General features: G+C 47.7%; 1 protein-coding gene across 2 annotated transcripts in view; it reads right to left on the bottom strand.

Moving 5' to 3' along the window:
• LOC130377426 (brefeldin A-inhibited guanine nucleotide-exchange protein 1-like) overlaps positions 1–14,323 on the bottom strand; it is a 40,567-nt gene extending 26,244 nt beyond the window's left edge. For both annotated transcript variants that reach the window (XM_056584562.1, XM_056584560.1), the window contains exon 1: positions 14,018–14,323. In XM_056584562.1, the coding sequence (XP_056440537.1) occupies positions 14,018–14,138 (121 nt within the window). In that variant the 5' untranslated portion in view covers positions 14,139–14,323. The remainder of the gene's footprint in view (positions 1–14,017) is intronic.
• Between the last annotated feature and the right edge of the window lie 7,397 nt (positions 14,324–21,720).

The raw sequence follows: 21,720 nt of genomic DNA on the forward strand, positions 1-21,720 counted from the left end.
CCTCCCTAGGCGGTCTGAACATACTGGCACCGCAACATATTATGGGCTGGGCGGCGTCAGGCATGGTTTGTGATGCATGTCTTGTTATTTGCATATTTATTTACAGTTCAACTCAAGTGTTTCAGCGTTCAAACAAGCGGCTCCTAGACAAAAACAAACAGTGAAGAGGTCTGGGCTGGCTTGATGTCCTGCAGATGTTTGTGGAGCACGGGCAGAGCCTTCCTAGAGGGAGCACTGGTCACACTGGGAGGGAGCACTGGTGACACTGGGAGGGAGCACTGGTGGTGACACTGGGAGGGAGCACTGGTGGTGACACTGGGAGGGAGCACTGGTGGTGACACTGGGAGGGAGCACTGGTGGTGACACTGGGAGGGAGCACTGGTGACACTGGGAGGGAGCACTGGTGACACTGGGAGGGAGCACTGGTGGTGACACTGGGAGGGAGCACTGGTGACACTGGGAGGAGGGAGCACTGGTGACACTGGGAGGGAGCACTGGTGACACTGGGAGGGAGCACTGGTGACACTGGGAGGGAGCACTGGTGGTGACACTGGGAGGGAGCACTGGTGGTGACACTGGGAGGGAGCACTGGTGACACTGGGAGGGAGCACTGGTGACACTGGGAGGGAGCACTGGTGGTGACACTGGGAGGGAGCACTGGTGACACTGGGAGGAGGGAGCACTGGTGACACTGTGAGGGAGCACTGGTGACACTGGGAGGAGGGAGCACTGGTGACACTGGGAGGGAGCACTGGTGACACTGGGAGGGACCACTGGTGACACTGGGAGGAGGGAGCACTGGTGACACTGGGAGGGACCACTGGTGACACTGGGAGGGAGCACTGGTGACACTGGGAGGGAGCACTGGTGACACTGGGAGGGAGCACTGGTGACACTGGGAGGAGGGAGCACTGGTGGGGACCAGCGAGCGCAGCTCTGACCAGCGGCCAAGCGGTGGACCTGCTGTGGGGTCTGCAGACTGCAGCCGTCTTGTTCTGACCGAACAAAGAGGCCTCAGAGCGCGGCGGCGCGGCGGCGGCGGTGGCAGCGGCGGTGGCGGCAGCTATCCGACACCAGCACAACAAGCGGCCGCCTCTAAAAGATGCATGAGCCCAGGTCAGGGGACTGCTGGGAAATCATCCCCCGCCAGGAGGGGAGAGCAGCAGTACAGAAAGGCCCAGGCCGGGCGCTCGGCTCTGAGTCGCCGGGCGCCGGGAGGGACAGGTCTCCACGACGGAACCAGTGTGTTACAGTTCAGTGTGTGTGTCTCTCTCTGAGTGTGTAGACGACGTCTTTGTGGTACAGAGGTCCCATGGGGAGGAGGTTCTGTTGTTCTGAGGGTAAGCAGCAGTAAAACCTTGGGGAGCATCAGATGACAAGCCCTGCACACGCCCCGGGCGTGTGTCTCTCACACACACACACACACACACACGCACGCACACACGCACACGCACACGCACACCCACACTTGTCATGGGGCTGAGCAGCACTAAGTAGTTTGACTAGTAGTAACAACGGTTACTCAAACTAGTTTGGCTCCTGCTCCAGCTCAGAACAGCCCAGTGAAGGATCCATTTATAACCACAGACCTCTATTGTACTCTGAGCCGGCCACGCCAGAAATGAACAGAAAAGTTAGAAGCCGGTCCACTGTGTGTGAAGAGGGGTGGTCACATTTTAAAGTCATTCGTCGCATTTCAATTTCATTGGTCCCATTTGAACACACATTTGTGCTTTGGCCCGGAAAATATTTGATAGGATTCTTGCAGACACAAAATATATTGGAAAAAAAATATGAAAGAAAATCGGAACTACTAACCTTACCTGCCATCTTGAATTACTACTCCAGCTCTATCTCCCCCTCCCTCCAATACATCCGCCTCCCGCTCTCTCTCTCTCTCCCCCTTCTCCCTCTCTCTCTCCCCCTCCCTCCAACACATCTGTCTCTCTCTCTCCCTCGCCCTCTTATACTTTTGCCTCTCTCCCCCCCTTCTAATACATCTGGACCTCTCTCTCCCCCTCCCTCTAATAGATCTGCCTCTCTCCCCCCCTCCCTAGTGCTGACTACAGCTGCTCACAGGCACCATGCACGGGTTTCCGACAACGTGGCACTCAAGACAACGCAGCACTCAAGACAGTCAACAGGACGCACCGTCAGAAGGGCAGCCGCTAGCCCAGACAGGCTCCTGACTGTGCGGCTAGCCCAGCTAGCCTCCTGAATGCCAGGTGTGTGAGGGGAGGCTAGCCGGGCAGCAGCTAGCCCAGCTAGCCTGCGGACTGCCAGGTGGGTGAGGGAAGGCTAGCCGGGCAGCAGCTAGCCCAGCTAGCCTCCTGACTGTCAGGTGTGTGAGTGGAGGCTAGCTGCTACTCAGCTAGCCCAGCTAGCCTCCTGACTGCCAGGTGTGTGAGTGGAGGCTAGCCGGGCAGCAGCTAGCCCAGCTAGCCTCCTGACTGCCAGGTGTGTGAGGGGAGGCTAGCCGGGCAGCAGCTAGCCAAGACAGGCTCCTGACTGTCAGGTGGGTGAGGGAAGGCTAGCTGCTACTCAGCTAGCCCAGCTAGCCTCCTGATGGTCAGGTGTTGGAGGAGAGGCTAGCTGCTACTCAGCTAGCCCAGCTAGCCTCCCGACTGTCAGGTGTTTGACTGGAGGCTAGCTGAGCAGCGCCCAGCCTAGGACGCCGTGTGTGTTATGTGAGGAATGCAACGTTGGGTCAATAACCTCTAACGTGGTTCAGTGCCGCGTAGCATGGGACGGCACGTGGCTAACAAAAAGAAGCACAGCATCTGTGTGACGCACTGCATGCATACGCACACACAAGGGTTGTGTGTCAGGGTTAAAAGTTAACACGTCATTTGAATATTTATAACCAGGGATGCTGAGTAAACAAAAGAGATGCTTGGAGAAGAGGCAAAGGATTCTCGTCTTTGAGTTGTTCTTGGACACTCGCCTGACGGCGTCCACATTTAGGAGATGGCGGCAGGCCCTGCTGACTGCCGATGGGCCGCCTGCCATTATTTATGATATTCCGTAGTCAGAGGATGGATCCAGTATGAATCAGCCCTAACGCGCCTCCTCCTCTGAGGCTGAACGAGGCGCTGGCAGAACAACAACGGAAACACTTTGCAGAGGAAGCAGAAAGCCGTCCAAACTCTCCGCTCCTTTAACTAACTAACGTAGTTGGACTAATGCAAATGAATGATTTTTTTTCATCTATGATTTATTCAACGAGGCAAGTCATTAAGAACAAACTCTTATTTACAACCGCAGTCTGGCAACAGGCAAGGCCTCTTCAGGGAGGGGGAAGGGGCCTAAGATTGTCAAAAGGTTTTGAGATACACTTTACTTAGATACAATCACAACAGGCAGGCCATCAACGTCGTACAGACTAGCACCAGAGCAGCGGCGGCTAGCTAGCAGACCGCTGCGTCAGGCTACAGCAGGCAGAACCTGAGGAGCAAACGGGAGTCGAGCAGCCAGACAAACAGGCAGACCGCAGAGGAGGAGAGAAGGGGCACACGAGGCGACGGTATCAGCACACATACAGAGGACGGGGATATTAGCACTAACTACAGGACTGCAGGACCACCCAGGAGGGAAGGAGGCAGGGAATGAAGGAGGGAAGGAGGCACGGAATAAAGGAACGAAGGAATGATGGAGGGAAGGAGGCAAGGAACGAGGAGGGAAGAAATGAAGGACTAAAGGGATGAAAGAGAGATGGTGGGAAGGAAGGAGGGAACGAAGCAAGACAAAATGAAAGACAGAAAAAGACCCCCAGACCACAGCCCCCCCCCCAGACCCCTTACACACAGGGGTTCTGGGTCGATGACTCGCCCGGCATCCATCCCAGGAGTGAGAGGCTGAAGACAGGGGAGCCATGGCGCCCATTACCACTTCAAACAGCTCCCCGCTCATCTGCATTTACCACGGCCCCATGCAGCATTCACCACAAACACAACATGCACCACTCACACAACATGCACCACAAACACAACATGCACCACTCACACAACATGCACCACTAACACACCAGTCACACACCATTCACCAGTCACACACCATTCACCAGTACCACAACATTCGCCAGTAACACAACATTCGCCAGTAACACAACATTCACCAGTAACACAACATGCACCACACTCTACCCTGCCCAGTCACCCAGTCCACCCACTAGCAATCCAACCAGTTAGGCAGCCTGCCAGCCAGCCAGCCTAAGTGCCCATAAAGGCACAAAAGGTTGAAACCTTGGGCGTGGCCGGGTCGGGTTTGTGCACAGGCCGATCTCTTTCCAAAACATCCCACAGAGGAAGACAACAAGTCTCCCGACCGGCTTGAGGTTGAGGTTGAGGTTGAGGTTGAGGTTGAGGTTGGGCCCCCCCCCCCCTGTGAGAAACGCCTCACAATACCACAGGACGTCAAAAGCCCACGGCCTGCCGTACACATGGCCGGCGTGTGTACCCACGAAGACTAAACCAAGGTGGATCTTAAAGTAATCCTCCTGCCTGCTCAGCGTAGCAACGCAAGCGTCTGGTGGAAAGAAAGACTCCCCCAGCCATATCCGGCCGCCTGACTAGAAAGCCTGACTGAGCTTAACGGGGTGGGGTGATGGTGGTGGGGTGGGGGGGGGGGGGGGGGATCGTTGTGTGTGGGTGTCGCTGCGGACCTCTTACCAAACACCGATAGCCGGCGGGCGGCGTGGGCACCGTGCGAAGCCTGAGAAGGATGGGACCCCTGACATCTCCATTGTCCCCCAAGAAAGGGAGGCTGCACAGCAGTAATTACGTTGGGAGGGGAGGTCGGAAATACTGCCAGAGGTTGTCTGGGCTACCCGAGAGTGAGTGTGTCCGAGTGGGTGTGTGTGTGTGTGTGTGTGTGTACAAGTGAGTGTGTGCACGTGTGTGTGCACGTGTGTGTACACATGTGAGTGTGTGGGTGTACACGTGTGTGTGTGTGTACACGTGTGTGTGTGTGTGTCTGTGTTTGTGTGTGACTGTGTGACTGTGTGTGTGTGTTTGCGTAGTGCACACGTGTTTGTGTGTGTGTGGGGGGTCCAAGGCAGCCATTCTCACTTGCCTAATCCTCTGCCAAATCAGAATGCTTTTTTTTGTTTATTCCTCAGCTCTCAAGGCTGAGTTAAAGAAGCGTTTTCTTTGGGTAGGTGATAGGCAAAACCAAAACAACACGCACGGAGACTGCAAGGCCACACTTACTGAACCTTCAGCTGCTGAAAACATAATGAGACTTTAATGAGACTTCATTACATTCTCAGTGTACTAGGACGCGGGTTTCCTATCCCAAAAGTGGTGTGTTTGGTCCAGGGTCGGTGCAGTGCTGCACAAATTAAAAAGGAAAAGGAAGACAGGATTTACAAAGCCGAACCCCATCAGCCTTAAAGAAAAGACAAAAGGTGGCCTTCATGATTACAGCCTTCTCAATACCATGCTACGGCAAACAAATGTATACAGACCGACCATTAATCTTACTGCCTCTTTAATCCAAAGTGATTTACGGTGTTTACTCAAAGGACCGCTACTGTAGACTACGGACACCGGGCTCTGAACCCAGAACCAACCGCTACCCTATACAACCAGGCCCTCTTACGTAAGAATATGCTTTCCATCACTATTTGGCTTCTATGAAAAAGATGAATTATCTATTTCCTGTCTTTTCAAGTCCTTCCCTGGCGCAGCCTATCTGTCTGTCTGCTGCCAGACTCAGAAGAACACAAACGGCGGACAATGTGGATGGAGAGAGGGCTGGATGGGTTTCATGATCCATTTCTCTCCTCGGTGCTGTAATTCATTAAGCAGCAACGTCCCTGCTCGCTGTGACGCCAGGAAGGGCAGATAAGCTACCAAGCCTTGTGGTGCATCTGAACATAATGAAGGAGGTCATATTCCACAACTGATTAAATAAGTTGCGTTTGGTGTGATGGTGTTCTTGGCTCCTCGTAACCTAAAACGCTGTATCAGGGAACCTGCTGGTCAGCCACGGTTAATGTGCCCCTCGAGAATACAGGGACACACCGATTCACACACTCCTCATTTCTGCGTCAGGCCCGGGGTAGACACAGATAGCGGGAATGCAAAACTATCACAGGCAACGTGGACTGGACCAAAATAAGACATCCACGACACCTGATTCACACTAAGGCATCATTACAATTAGGGCATTTGGCAGACGCTTTTATCCAAAGCGACTTACATCGGTTAATACACACATTGACACACCGACGGCAGAGTCAACCATGCAAGGCGACAGCCAGCTCGTCAGGAGCAGTGAGGGTTAAGTGTCTTGCTCAGGGACACATCGACACTCAGCTAGGAGGAGCCGGGGATTGAACTAGCAACCTTTCGGTTAAAAGACATCTGCTCTACCTCCTGAGCTAAGCCGACCTATATAGCCGATCAAGCCCGCTATTCCACGTTAAGTGGACTTGCGTGTATGCAATTCCGTGGAACGCTATTCATAACATTTATATGTGCAAGATACAGGATATTATTATTAAAGAAGGGCCTATACATTGATAACGTAAGGGCACTAATTGGCCTGCTGAGATACGGGCCCGTCAGCATTTATGATTTGAAGAATATATCAGTTATAGGACGGGATTTTTAATTAACATTATTGAAATCGCCATAGATTAGCATTGACGTCAGATGAGTGAAATGTGACTGACATGACACATGCTATATAACTATAAAGTAAAACAGAGCGAGTGTCAGACCTCCAAAACACACTTCTACAGATGTCTGGTCTAATGAGCGCCCTTTGGGGATACATATATTTTTTAAAAAGGATGTAAAACATTGAATCATCTATAAAACATTGGACCTCCAGAACAGCCTGGAGAGAAGTCAATCCTGTATTAGAGCCAACCTCTCCAACTAGCATTGGACTCAGTGGACATGTCCTCTACAACTGCTGCAGCGCCATCCTTTGCCAACTATTAGTCACACTTCCTCCTTCCTCAATGGGCAACAGAGGGGGGAAGCACTCTGATTAGACAGCTGCTGATGCATGAGGGGAGAAACACTGATCTACAGGGCGCTTGAAGACGGGGAGTCTGTATTATTTTTCATGTTTTTAAAACCAACCTATATTCACGTATCACATTGCAAGTAAACACTGGCTTGTAAGCCTTGTAGCTCTGACTCCTATCTATATGAATAATCGATACATATAACAGATAGCCATCATTATAGGTCCATGAATGCAGTTCCCCACTATGGATGCAATAAAGGACTGTTTTGAGAAGCTACCTCCCCCTTGTCCTACAACGTCTAGTGTCCAGGGTGAAAAGATCGTGATGGGTTAAACAGATTTTTTTGCAGGCTAGGTCCATCAAAAATCAACCATGGTGCGATTATAATTGTGTTTTTTTTGCAAAACGTGTGCAATATAGGCTAGGCTAGTGCAGGCCACCGTAGTCTTTCGAGGGATTGGGGGGGGGGGGAGGGGGTCGTTCAGTTGGTTGAAACCTGTACTCTAACTTCTAGCTGCTACTAAATTCGAATCACTGGACCTTTAATTGAAAAGACTGAACCCACGCTGTGTATCATGGGCAGGCAAGCGCTGTTGGCGGAAGCCTACATTAACCGCGGCAACCGCAAGCATGTGTTTATTTGTGTTTAATGACCAGAAGTGCCTTTTTCTGTACCACCAAACCTCAACCAACACATTGGCATCAGTGACAGGGTTTTTATTTCTGTCCCTCCATGCCAGGGTCTTCAACAGCTGAGACCCCCCCCGGCCAGCTTGGATGGAGTTCAGAGACAGAGTACAGTAAAAACAGGAAGCAGAAAATCACTTGCTTTGCATCAAAGCCAAGTGCAAATCTAACTTCCTATAACGTGTTCAAATCGGTCCAACTTAGTTGTCCACGCGGTTGAAATGTAATCCTCAAAAATATGCTACAACTGGGTTGGTTATCTCAAGTAAATGTTGAGATGGTTTCGAAAGCCACTTTGAAACGGACAGATCTTTGTCTGCACGTTACAAACAAAATATGTCAACATTGAGAAGAGTCTGACAAGAGTCACACTGAAGGTGTATTATTAGTTTCACCGGTATGGTCCATGTGCCTCTGTATTGCATCGGACATGTATATGGGGCTAGCAAAGCATCTGGGAGAACGTGTGCAGTACAGAAAATTCAAGAACTACAAGAATGGGCTTGACCTTTAAACTGATTACACTTGATGTTTAGATAACATTGTGTTCACTTTATGCTTCTGAAACCTGTTTCAAGAACCACACCAACTGACTCTGAATAACTTACGACATCAGAGACATCTTCATGCAACTTGACTTTCCCCATACATCTTTTTCTCTTTGAACAACAGGAGTCCAGTGGCTAGAGGAAATATGCAAACAAAAAAGGCCTCCAATTTCAATCGCCAGCCAAGGAACCAGCCACAGGTGAAAGACCACTCCCCCCTTCCTCCAAACAAACAAAGCAGCCCTCAATGAGCAGAAGGACTCAAATGACGGTTGGAAGGTTTAGCGATACATTTACATACAGGCTTCAACATCCTCATGCAACCATTAGCTCCACTAAAGGCTCTGAGACTACATTCCAGTGAATAACTGATGACCGACTCTGCCTCTTTGTACAGCTAAGAAAAACTGTGTGTCCAGCTCTTTTTCAAACAGACCGGAGCTTTTATTTGTCTTGCTTTTTGCCCTTAGCAGCAGCCAGGCACCAAGGAACACAAGTGCACAGGTCGAGGTGGAGCAATAAGAACCAAGGAAATGTCACAGGGAACGTCTGCGCAACCGGATTTGAAGATGCTGCCCTTCCTGTTTAATGCCGAGGTACCAAAGCACCAGAGATACCCCCTGATCGTGTCTCAGGTGGTACTCCAGTACCAGAGATACTGCCTGTTCCTGGGTCAGGTGGGACCTCAGCAACAGAGATAGGACCTGATCCTGGATCAGGTGAGATGTCAGCAACAGAGATAGGACTTGATCCTGGGTCACATGATCCCACGGCCGACACATAACCCCAGTGCTCAGACCTGGTCTACTGTATTGAATCATTTAGAAGACGGCGCCTTATCCAACGCTACAGTGGATCCCATGGTATAGAGACGCCAAGTCCCTCCCGATGGACCATGATCCAGGATAAATATGTAGGGTGGACCACGGCCAGAGAATAATCCTTTGTCCTTGGTGTGTGAATTACACAGATGTTTGTTGATTTAAAAAAACTACTTTGCAAGTCAGGAAAGTCACAGTTTGTAGCAAAAAGTGTATAATTTGGGTTTGTGTGAAAGCACTCAGTGCACTTCGCAGGATAAACATCCCAAACATAACAAGTGGCTAACCTGAAGTGTTTCTCGAAAGTATCCTGCTACTCTTATCATCCAGCAAGCGAACGAACGATCAACATCAGTTGCTTGTCTGACTGCATCCCGTACGAAAATGCAAACACAGACATCGCGTCACGTTACCTTTCGCGGCTCTGGGGAGCTTGGCAGCTTATGGAGAGAGAATCCCTCATGTGAATTCGGGGTACTTACACTTTCTATTTACGTGTTTTCACAGTAATATGGTTCACATTATACTTTTGACAGTTATTCTCCAAACTGCGTGAAAACATCAAATCTGGAATTCATGCCACAAATCAAATGGATCAAAAGATTATCTATCCCTTGCATTTGACCACCGTACACATTCTTACCAAAAAAAGGCCCAATGGTTGTCTACAGGAAGGGGAGGGGCTTAGGCAATCTTTTAAGGAGCAGCAAGAATCAGGCGTCTCTCCTAAGGAGGGAGACTGGGGATCAAACCCAGTATCTTTTGGCAGTGGAGTTGACCACCTTAAGCTACCACACTATCCTATCTCAGGTCACATCCCTGCTGCACTTAGTAAATTATCCTCCCCCCCCCAACCATAACATCTGCGGTAGAGCCACATTAACTTCGCAGATCAGAAAGGGACGGAAATAGGGCTTTTAAAAAACCAAAGAAGACCGTCCACTTGCCAGAAACATCAAAGCACGACAGGCAATACACAAAATGGCCTTTCTGCCACTGTTCCTCAGGAAGAGTAGTGCTGCCAGAGGGGACCTTTTCATATTTCTCCGTTTGCCCTCAGACGTGCACTCTTATCATTTGTGCCATGGTACGGCCGCGCTTTCTTCAGGACACTAGAACAAGCTCTCTCCGTGATCTCATAAGATAAACAACAGAGGATGACATGACCCCGGGTCATGTGTATGGCGCTCCCCACATCGCCGCGTCTTCCTCCTCCTCCTCGTCCTCCCCTCGTCTATCTGAAGGAAAGAAATGTACGAAAGCAGAGAAATGTGTGGAATTCAACTGGTACTCTCCGGTGGACGGACCCGCGCCATGGAATGTCACATCGACTGAGGAGGAGGGTCACGGTTGGGAGTCAGAATGTAGACCACTGACCCCTCCCGTCATCATCATCATCATCATCATCCTCATCATCTCGCACCCCCCGATGCCCCCTGACCCCTCCCATCTCTGGTCCAGGCCTTTTCAGCCAACCAACACAGCCTACACCTCACAATAGATTCGTGGTACTGCCATGCACACGTCTACTACTAGCGGGGCGGCGGATTTGAACCGGAAACCCACATGACAACCTGGGGGACCCAGAGGCCGGCGGACTACATCAGACAGTCTTCTGCTCTACCTGTAAATACGGCGGCTCGGTCTGATGCCCGCTAGGTGACTATTAAAGTCGGTCCGACTTCGGCATTACACACACCGTTAAACAACTGGTCTGAAGGATGGGTCTGGCCTCGCCGTGAGGTCAGGGGGTCTGGGGCCCATGCGGGGGTACACCCATGACGACTCAACCGTCTGATTGTCCACGCCTCCTCCTCTGGAAACTGGCCAGATCTTTCACACTACAGACAGCCGTGTGTGACCGTGGTGCTTCGGTCTGAGATATGTGAGCTGGGCGAACTTGAGTATTGCAAACGGAAATGAAAAGAGCTGTGGAAGGAATGTGGCGAGACGAAATATGAGCCCCCTGAAATAAATACATTTGGAAATATTAAATAAAAGTCAAAAAGATAAAAGGCCCCTTAAATAAATAAAACTAGTCAGTTTGAAAAATGTCCCCTGTAAAATAAAAAAAAAAATATTTATGCATTTCTTTATAGTTTATATCATAATAGCTTGACCGTCGGGGAGCAATAAAGGACCGTGTTGGAACGGTAAAGAATGTAAAGGACCATACAATCTTTGGAGAACCCTGACACTTTAAAATAATCTGGTGGTATTAAGCCTCCAAATTATGCTGTTTCTTGTGCTATTAAGAGCACTTTATCCGTGGAAATTCCACCGACAACCAATAGCACTCAGGAACCAAATAAGCCGATAGTATCGTCCAATAGATATTTCAGTCGAGCACTGTGGAGCAAATACTGTGGTGATTTAAATGTGAAGTTATTTTAAACGTGGTGACCAAACAGGCACAAAAATCGAATCAATGACTCAGGTCTGTCTCAAGGTTTCTCTTTGTAACAGAGGCGTATTACAAATCTGGCTGCTTTAACAAAAACTAAAACAGAAATGTCAGTTCACGGCTGGACTAGTGGACTACTGTGACAAGGACTCACAATGCCAGTGGACAGGACAGCGGCGGCACTGACATGCTCTCACTCTCTCCCCCTTTCCCTCCCTCCCTCCCTCCCTCTATCTCACTCTCCTCCCCCATCACCCTCTCTACCCACCACCACCACCTCCATCTCCATCTCTCTCCCCCTCTCTTGGAGATGGCTCTGAGCTCCGTGCACACACACTCCAAGGAGGTTACGTAACGCAGTGTACTGGGTCACCCAGTTGTTTTGATACGCAGGCGACCGTGCGGGAGTCGCCCCTGCTCCTGCGCCTCGTCTCAGGATGAACCGCACGTGTCATCACAAGTGAACGAGTGGAACCAAAAAACAACAACACCACAAAGAATATTCAGCGTCGTCTGCGATAAATACACGCCTGGGGGGATTACGTTTCCGTGTTGTAGGTGCGCCTTATCTTGCGAGATAGGGACAACAATCCCTGAAGGAGGTAAGTGTATAGCCGGGGATTGTGTTGCGGCCTCGCAGACTCGGCCAACTAGCGCGTGCCTCACTAATCCTGCGTGTTAAGCGAACTCCACAAAGAGCCTCGACGCTTCCAAGAGTGTCCTCGCCTAACCTTCTACACCCTGCGTCTCCTCCAGTCTCCTCGCAGTGGAGTGGAGAGACGCATAGAGAGGATACAGGCAAACTGGGAGCACAGACAGACAGACAGACAGACTGGGAGCACAGACAGACAGACTGGGAGCACAGACAGACAGACAGACAGACAGACAGACAGACTGGGAGCACAGACAGACAGACTGGGAGCACAGACAGACAGACAGACCGACAGACTGGGAGCACAGACAGACAGACTGGGAGAGCACAGACAGACAGACTGGGAGCACAGACAGACAGACTGGGAGAGCACAGACAGACAGACTGGGAGCACAGACAGACAGACTGGGAGCACAGACAGACAGACAGACAGACTGGGAGCACAGACAGACAGACTGGGAGCACAGACAGGCAGACTGGGAGCACAGACAGACAGACTGGGAGCACAGACAGACAGACAGACTGGGAGCACAGACAGACAGACTGGGAGGGCACAGACAGACAGACAGACAGACTGGGAGGGCACAGACAGACAGACTGGGAAGGCACAGACAGACAGACTGGGAGCACAGACAGACAGACTGGGAGGGCACAGACAGACAGACAGACAGACAGACTGGGAGGGCACAGACAGACAGACTGGGAAGGCACAGACAGACAGACTGGGAGCACAGACAGACAGACTGGGAGCACAGACAGACAGACAGGGAGCACAGACAGACAGACTGGGAGCACAGACAGACAGACTGGGAGCACAGACAGACAGACTGGGAGCACAGACAGACAGACTGGGAGCACGGGGATTGCCTTGAAGCCTTTAACTTCCCTAACGACTGCTAGCGCTGAGATGGCATCAGAGGGCTCTGGCAGACCGCCGTTGTTCTCTGGGAGTGTCAAATTACTCCCATAGCAAAACAGACCCAAACAGGCCAGTTACCGGTCAAGGATCTGGCCACACAACAGGTCCTCGTGTGGAAACAGAGCACGACTTGTGTATGAAGAAGCTCACAATCTGAGCTTTTACTAACAACCTGTTCATTAAATATGGAGGCATGTGCATGCACGTTGTGAACTCACAAACTCACAAACAGAGAATATACCTATGGATATCAATAGCAATGCTTATTTTCCATGTCAATCAATCTCGTTAGAGAGAGAGAGAGAGAGAGAGACTACGATGTAAGTAGGAAGTAACTTTTTGTTTGTAATACACCTGCCATGAAGTGACAGCTATCAAATGTCACCACCGTACGATATTTAGAGTTTAAACCTTCATAGAGGCCCAGGAAGAGACAGGGAAACAGTAGACATGACTAGGCAATATGTCCTCAATACACTAGCCCCTCCAGAGACCCCTGTCACTCCCAACCAGAGACACCTATCCCCCCAGGAAGAGACACCGGGCCATCGCCTCATAACCAATAAGTATTTTAAGAAGCATCAATCAACGGAATATTTAAATAAATCCACTAGCCCGATGACACGCATTGTTTTCCGGCCTAACTTTATCTCTTCCCGGCCTGTCCACCGGGGAGAGTCTCCGGCTCACCACCCACCCGTTTTGCACCATTTCCGTGTTTTCAGGGGGATGGTTTCCACACAGACCAGGATCCAAACCCGAACCCTGCTCGTCCTTGTGGATCGTCATGGACAGTTCAAACTAACAAAATCCTGGGTTTTTGCAAGGGTTTTGAACCGGGCTAGATGCCCCGTATCACAGGGCATAGCACCGTGCCGCTGCGACATTGTAGCCGAGGAGCGGAGCAGCAGTCCGGGCATGACGTGTCCAAACCAGCGAGGCCAGAACCGGAACAATACCAGCCATAGAAACATGATATATATCATATATATGATGTAACTCACCCAATGCCACCTCGCAGGCTTTCCGGAGCTGGGAGTGGTGAGCCTTTTTGACCTCCTTGTCGGCTAGGATCTTCTCCAGAGCCCGGGTGAGGAACATGTTCGTCTTTTTGCCCTCATACATGTCGCACCGAGACCGGGGCGGAACCGTGAGGCTGTCCCGGGGTCTGGACCGGGGTCTGCACCGAGCTACGAGACCGGCACGCCTGGATCAATGCCCCTAACACACACACATAGATACACACGTAAGGTGGGGTAAATCCCTTCGATGGCCGTTAACAACCTGCCTGCGCCATGTTGGACAGAGGAAACGACGTCACGTACGGTGAGGAGGAGGACGGCTGCAGAGAGAGGGAGGAGAGAGAGAGCGAGAGAGAGAGCGAGAGAGAGAGAGAGAGAGAGAGAGAGAGAGAGAGAGAGAGAGAGAGAGGGAGAGAAAGAGAGAGAGAGAGAGAGAGAGAGAGAGAGAGAGAGAGAGAGAGGGGGAGAGAACAATATGTTTATCTATTTTGTATTTTACGTTTTATACTTTGACCTCTTTATTGTTTACCTGCTTTGGCAATGTAAATGTTTATTTCTCATGCCAATAAAGCTTTTTTGAATTGAATTATAAATTGAGAGAGAAAGAGAGAGAGGGATATATGTGTGTGTGTGTGAGAGAGAGAGAGAGAGAGAGAGAGAGAGAGAGAGAGAGAGAGAGAGAGAGAGAGAGAGAGAGAGAGAACAATATGTTTATCTATTTTGTATTTTACGTTTTATACTTTGACCTCTTTATTGTTTACCTGCTTTGGCAATGTAAATGTTTATTTCTCATGCCAATAAAGCTTTTTTGAATTGAATTATAAATTGAGAGAGAAAGAGAGAGAGGGATATATGTGTGTGTGTGAGAGAGAGAGAGAGAGAGAGAGAGAGAGAGAGAGAGAGAGAGAGAGAGAGAGAGAGAGAGAGAGAGAGAGAGAGAGAGAGAGAGAGAGAGAGAGAGAGAGAGAGAGAGAGAGATGTCACCACGACTAGCCACTCATACCATGACAATTTAAGAAGTTTTCTAGATAATATAAAATAATGTATTCTGCAATCAGTGAACAATACAAACTGTTGTGAGGACTTTATGTTAATGTGTTATTACTGGATAACACACACACACGCACACCGTCCATACATAACAAAAACACACTAATGTCGCAGTAAAAAGTGCGTAAGTCTTCTAAGGGGACCTGGAGGGGCTTTAAGGTCATTAACAGCTCATGTAAAAAGAAACAGCGTTCATGCTACAGGTGGATTTCCATCACTATTCATAATGTGACCCAATGTGGTCTCCATGGCCTATAAAAGGTGGGTAATAGGGTAGGATTCATTAAAGGTCCCACAGCCAAAGTGAGATCTATGCTACCGTAGTCATAGGAAATCTACTCAAATGTTGTGGATATTTGTCTATTGGCTGTTTGGCTACTGGCTGTGACAGCAGGGCCTGTATAGTGTAATAGTTATAGTATAACTATCATAGTAGTTACATAATAGTTACATATTTATTTATGACGTAGACTTTATATATAACAGATTTTGGAGAAAAGGCTTCAGATAGTCAGTTAGTAAGGGATGTGCTGTTTACATACAAGGGGTAGGATTTTCCCTCCTTGGTATCCCTGTGAAAGATGCTGATCCCTGACCTGCTACTGACGTGATTTCACTCTAAGTCCCTTTTAATAAAAGGGTGTAAATCCCTTAATAGTAGCGTGTCGGGATGAGGGGAGGCGCCCTCTGCTGGACCGGGGTGGAATGGACCCTGTGAGGGAGGAACGATGCCCAGGTTGCCACTGGTTGCAAATCTTCCGGGAATACGAGAACACAGTCACAGGAAACAAACAACTACCAGTGTCAGGATACATGTCTACCAAATGAATGCTTAGAATCCAACTAAACACTTATTAATAATTAATAATATTATAACTAATCGTAAGAACACTTTACAGAAAGGGTACATCAAGTAACATTTGTTTATGCAGTAATAAACACTAACTGAAGTTAATTAACAATAAAATAATGGTTAATTACAATTAATTTAAGATTTGGTGATCCTTTACTAATTGTGTTCATGTTCACTGATGGTGTTGTGATGTTGCTCATGTTGACTTATGGTGTCCATGTTAACTAGGTGATAGGGTTCATGTTTACTTATTGTGTTCATGTTAACTAATGGTGTCCATGTTAACTAGGTGATAGGGTTCATGTTAACTAATGGTGTTCATGTTCACTAGGTGATGGTGTTCATGTTCACTAGTTGATGGTGTTTATGTTAACTAATGGTGTCCATGTTAACTAGGCGATAGGGTTCATGTTTACTAATGGTGTTAATGTAAACTAGGGGTTCATGTTTAATACGATGACTGTATGACGGAGATCTCCACTAGAGAGTTTTACTGCTCAGATCAACTGAACTATCATACAAAGACTTATCCCTAACCCCTATACTGATGGTATATAATAAACTATACTTATTACCACTAATGTTAAACAGTAAACGAATGTACCCTGTTGTACAGTGTCGTTGTCGTGTGTCTTTCTGAATAATGTTCGATCATTGATGTTGCTTTGAGTAACGGGTCTCCCCTGGTCGCCTGCCTGCACCTCTGAAGGATTGGATTAGCCACCATTGTACCTAACGCAGGCTGCATCAGCAGGGGAGGGGGGTGCGAATGAGGAATGCAAAAACACACAGTAGCTCGCTGCAGCGAAGACTGTCCTGTGTCTAGCGTACACTAAGCACACACTGCACCACAAAGGGCATACCATAATAACTCGGTTTTTGCTCCAATTTAAAACTGGGTTGTGCGTTACGGCGTAACACACCGACAATGCTAGTATACATTTGCCACCTTGCTACATAGGAATATAGAAACTTGGGGATGGTCGTGCTGCTGGTTCCAATGTATCTTAATGTGTCATGTTATATTTTAAGACTGAAGCCCAAACAACTTCTCTAACTATTGCACTTCTTTGAAGAAGTTACTCATTAAATGAGTTTTTCCATTGAAAGGTGAGTTGCTCTGCACAGCGTGCGTGTGTGTGTGTGTGTGTGTGTGTGTGTGTGTGTGTGTGTGTGTGTGTGTGTGTGTGTGTGTGTGTGTGTGTGTGTGTGTGTACACAGTATGTGTATGTGTACAGTACGTGTATGTGTGCGTGCTCTATTAGGACTGAACTGCGCTACACACAGAAACTATTAACAAACTTAGTTAACAGTTTAACAGCTTAATATCACGGGGGGGGGGGGGCGGCGTTGGACAATCTTCATGTCAGGCAAAGTAGTGTGATCAACGAACTATAGGAGCCGGTTGAATGCTGAGCCGGTTCATCGCCTGTGTCTTCACCGGGTCGTCACACTGAAAGGAGTTCAGTGAGCCAAATAATTAAGTCAGGTGTTTTTTTTAATTAATTTAAGCTTGAAGAGTAGGCCTCATGTTCGAACTCTTCAAGATGTGTCTGGCAGGTGAACCGATTGAAGTGCATTCACAATGCTGTAGTTTCTAGTATATAGGCTAATCCTCAGACATATCCTCAAACACAAGGGAGTGCTGTGTGTGTGTGTGTGTGTGTGTGTGTGTGTGTGTGTGTGTGTGTGTGTGTGTGTGTGTGTGTGTGTGTGTGTGTGTGTGTGTGTGTGTGTGTGTGTGTGTGTGTGTGGGGATGGGGGTGCATGAGTGTGTGTGTGGCTTTATTGGCTCTTAGCTAATACTCCTAATACGTGCTCAGTAAGCAGACTAGAGCCAAGGTTAATGTGCCTTTGAATCGGCTTCGAACAGAGACCTTACCCTGACATCTAGTGGTCAGTGTCAGACACTACAACGATGTTCTCTGTGCGTAAAAGCACATGATGGTGATAACTGATAATAAATGACTACTAAATTACCTTGAATCGCTCATAAAACATGACCTCTAGACCTCTGCAATCTGAGAGAGTCAAAGACGATGATGTCCTCTTAACTAACCAGACGACGGACTTATGTTCTCTAGCTTTTAATTTTTTGTTCACACGCTATGTTTCCCAGTCACCTTATCTCTCGCATTCTCTCACACAACATGACCCACTTGAGAACCTGGGTTAGTCTTTAGAGACAGTTTTGGTTTCTGTATGAACACAGTTCAAATGAGGTAAAAAATTATAAGATAATCTAGTAATTCTGGTAGGAAAGTTTTAGATTTAATCAATGAACAAAATATTTCTTGCCAGAGAGACGCTTTATATTCGGTCCAGCTTACCTCCCTGAACGACGACCCCGGCCCCGTCAGTAACACGACCATCTGAATAACAACACTGCCCTTCCTCTCAGCTGTACCTGTTGTTGGTCTGCTGAAAGGACCAGGACACAACAACCTTTGACCTGGACTGATTAAACCTCCTGGCTGCCACTCATTTGATTGGCTTTGGTCATTTACAATACGAGTTATTGATACGTTTGTTATTAATTTATTTTTGTAATAGCAATTAGGGGTGTGTTATAGGCTATTGAATTCAAAACACATCAGAGATCTGAGGTTTGGTTGAGTGGAAAGATAAAGTTTAATTGTAAAGAAACTTTTAAATTGTTTAATTTGGGTGCAAACAATAAGGGAAACGTTGCTGTAATCTGTTCCGAATAGTGGGATTTATTATAAAATATTATAATAAAATCCGTAAATCTTGTTAATAATAATAGGTTACGTCTAATATTAGAATTCTGGACAATTTATGGGCTTAATATATGCAAATGTGTAATTCCGATTTAATGGATTGATCAGGTATAATTTAAACACAACATTGAAAGAATGTTTCTTCAGAGGAATATAACACGCAAACAGTTGGAAGGTTGAGAAATTAAGGGCCAAATAGGATTTTATTTTAATGAATTCATTTATTTTATGTGGATATGACATAATGTGCACATAACACATCAATAGTTTAAAGATAACAAACTGCACAGCAACAGATGCAGTGTTTGTGACTAATCAAAAGAAAAATGGAAAACAATAATTTACATATAGCTGACTACAGCTATATGTAAATTATATTATATTAATAAATAATAGTGCAGCGTTATTAACGGCGTTGACGCAAACACGGTGTTAATTATTTTATCGCGCGATTAACGCTATTTTGGCTTGGCAAACGTTGTAATTTTTTCACAAGAAATACAACGTATCACTCCCTCCAGGAAATAAACGACACCGGGGTTCTCGTTACTGATGGATTTATTGCTGCTCCTTGCGATCTCTTCGTCCACAATCATCCATTGCAATATCCACCATCGAACTACACATGTGATAATGTAAAATAGACACGGTTAGGCTACATACGGTAAAAGGTTAACATAAATATATTCAGAAAACAAATGCTATCTTGCTATATAGGCTACCCATACCTCGCTGGCTGCACGTAAACCATGAGGGAATGAGGTTTCTTCCGCAAAATTGCTTGTTTCAAAATATCCCAAAGAAAAACATCTTAACTATTCTGCTTAACTTAATAACTTGTTACTTGACTTCAACACACGAGGAATCTGAGCACGTCTTCAACGGTCGATTGGCTGTTATATCTTAAGTGGCTGTTAAGTGTAGCCTACATATGTCGGAAACTTTGGTTCCTACCTAATGTGGCGAACTCAATAGGCTATATTAAAACAAATTAAATACATAAATATAAATAAAAAACATTAAATAATGACAAATAATATTTGGCAGTTAAACAACACCATACGTGACCTACACCGGAAACAAAACAACAAGCCTGCCGCACAAACTTTTTGGGGCAAGCAAGGATACGAAACAGTTGATCAACTGTGTGTGTGCTGGTGTGTCACTCTGTTCGAGCCTGCACGAGAATTCAATGTTGTCATTAGCTGTAACGTCTTTTTGACCAATCGCAGTTCAAGGCCCACCTGGGCTGTACTTCTCCGGGAGGGGGCGCTCGGTTACTCCCCTCTAGAAAAATGTTGTGTTGTTTGTGAGTGGTGCGTTTGTTGATTGAGTGAGAGGTTGCGGATGCACAGCTCAGGCTGCCGGACGGCGCCGAAAGGAACTTTTATAAACGCAATATTGTTATCCCGCAGTAATCAGCCCGACAGCCCCGAAACGTTAACACGAGAGAGAGAGAGAGAGAGAGAGAGAGAGAGAGAGAGAGAGAGAGAGAGAGAGAGAGAGAGAGAGAGAGAGAGAGAGAGAGAGAGAGAGAGAGAGAGAGAGAGAGAGAGAGAGAGAGAGAGAGAGAGAGAGAGAGAGAGAGCCTGGTAAAGTGTAAAGGCCTACGTACGGTAGGAATATTCATACTGGTTTAAATAATAAATGTTATAGTATTTCCCATCTTTGCTGAACAAGAGTTTTGTTCGAAAGTTCAGAGATTTAAAGATCCCATGCCATTAAAATCACATTTTTCCTGTTGTTTGTTAAATAACATAGGTCTGAATAAGTTTGTGAGCTGTGGTAAGTTTGAAATCTATGCAGTTTGTCTGCTGAATGCAATAGGCAATGAAAGGAAAAAGGCAGAAGAAATGAGCCAATCTGGATAAGGTGACACTGTGACGTAGCGTTGTCAAACTATTATTCATGGCCCTGCCCACTTGGTTGGTTCGTAACCACCCACAAGAATTCTGAAGGAGTCGTGATTGAGCTAGTGCTAAATGCTAATACGTGTATGGTAGTTGCTTAGTTCGTAGTAACAGGCTAGTTACAGAATTTTTAATGCAATGGCAGAACGACATCGAAGTACATGAACTGCGACATGCTGCCTGCCGCCGGTTGCCGCGGCGCGCGGCACCACCGCCGCGAAGCACCACCGCCCGGCAGCGGGCAGCCGGGCGGTGGTGCCTTGCGCCGGCAGCAGGCAGCAGGCAGCGCGCGGTTCTGTCTACTACAGATTGATGTGGAAGTGGAAGAACCAGAGACGTCGGAGAACCCGACGAAGTCCTTTGTGATTCATTATATCGTCTGGAGGTGCACACAGCTTTTGGCCGTGATAATATGTATTATTTGATATAGATATCTATGTATTATATGATATTATTTAGATATAGAGCTCCAGGACTGTAACGCAAGTGTTGTACACTTCCTTGTTATTTGGATAACCGTTCTGCTGTTGGTGTGATGGCGCATAACGCGTCGGACTCTCGTCTATGGTATTTCTACAACTAGACCCGTTGTGGGGGTTATCTCAGCCATGGTTGAGAATGAATTGGGGGAAAGGAACTTTGGCTTTGACTCCCTGAAGTCATGAACCACGACATGGAGGAGAAAGGGATTGTTGACCGCGGTCGTCTCCCGCCGGAGCCTCGCTGCCGATGGACCACCGCCTCGGCTTGAGGAGGCGGTGATTAGCGCTGACTGCTGCCGAGGCGGCGGGAAGCAGGGCTCAAGCGGGATACATTCGCGGCCAACAATCCCTTTCTCCTCCATGTCGTGGTTCATGTAGCCTACTTCAGGGAGTCAAAGCCAAAGTTCTTTTCCCCCAATTCATTCTCAACCATGGCTGAGATAACCCCCACTACGAGTCTCGTTGTAGAAATACCAGAGACGGGAGTCTGACGTGTTATGCGCCATCACACCAACAGCAGAACGGTTATCCAAATAACAAGGAAGTGTACAACACTTGCGTTACAGACCTGGAGCTCTGCTCTATATCTAAATAATATCATATGATACATAGATATCTATATCAAATAATACATCACGGCCAAAAGCTG

Source organism: Gadus chalcogrammus, chromosome 23, assembly GCF_026213295.1.
Source record: "Gadus chalcogrammus isolate NIFS_2021 chromosome 23, NIFS_Gcha_1.0, whole genome shotgun sequence".
In the NCBI taxonomy this organism is placed as follows: Eukaryota; Metazoa; Chordata; class Actinopteri; order Gadiformes; family Gadidae; genus Gadus; species Gadus chalcogrammus.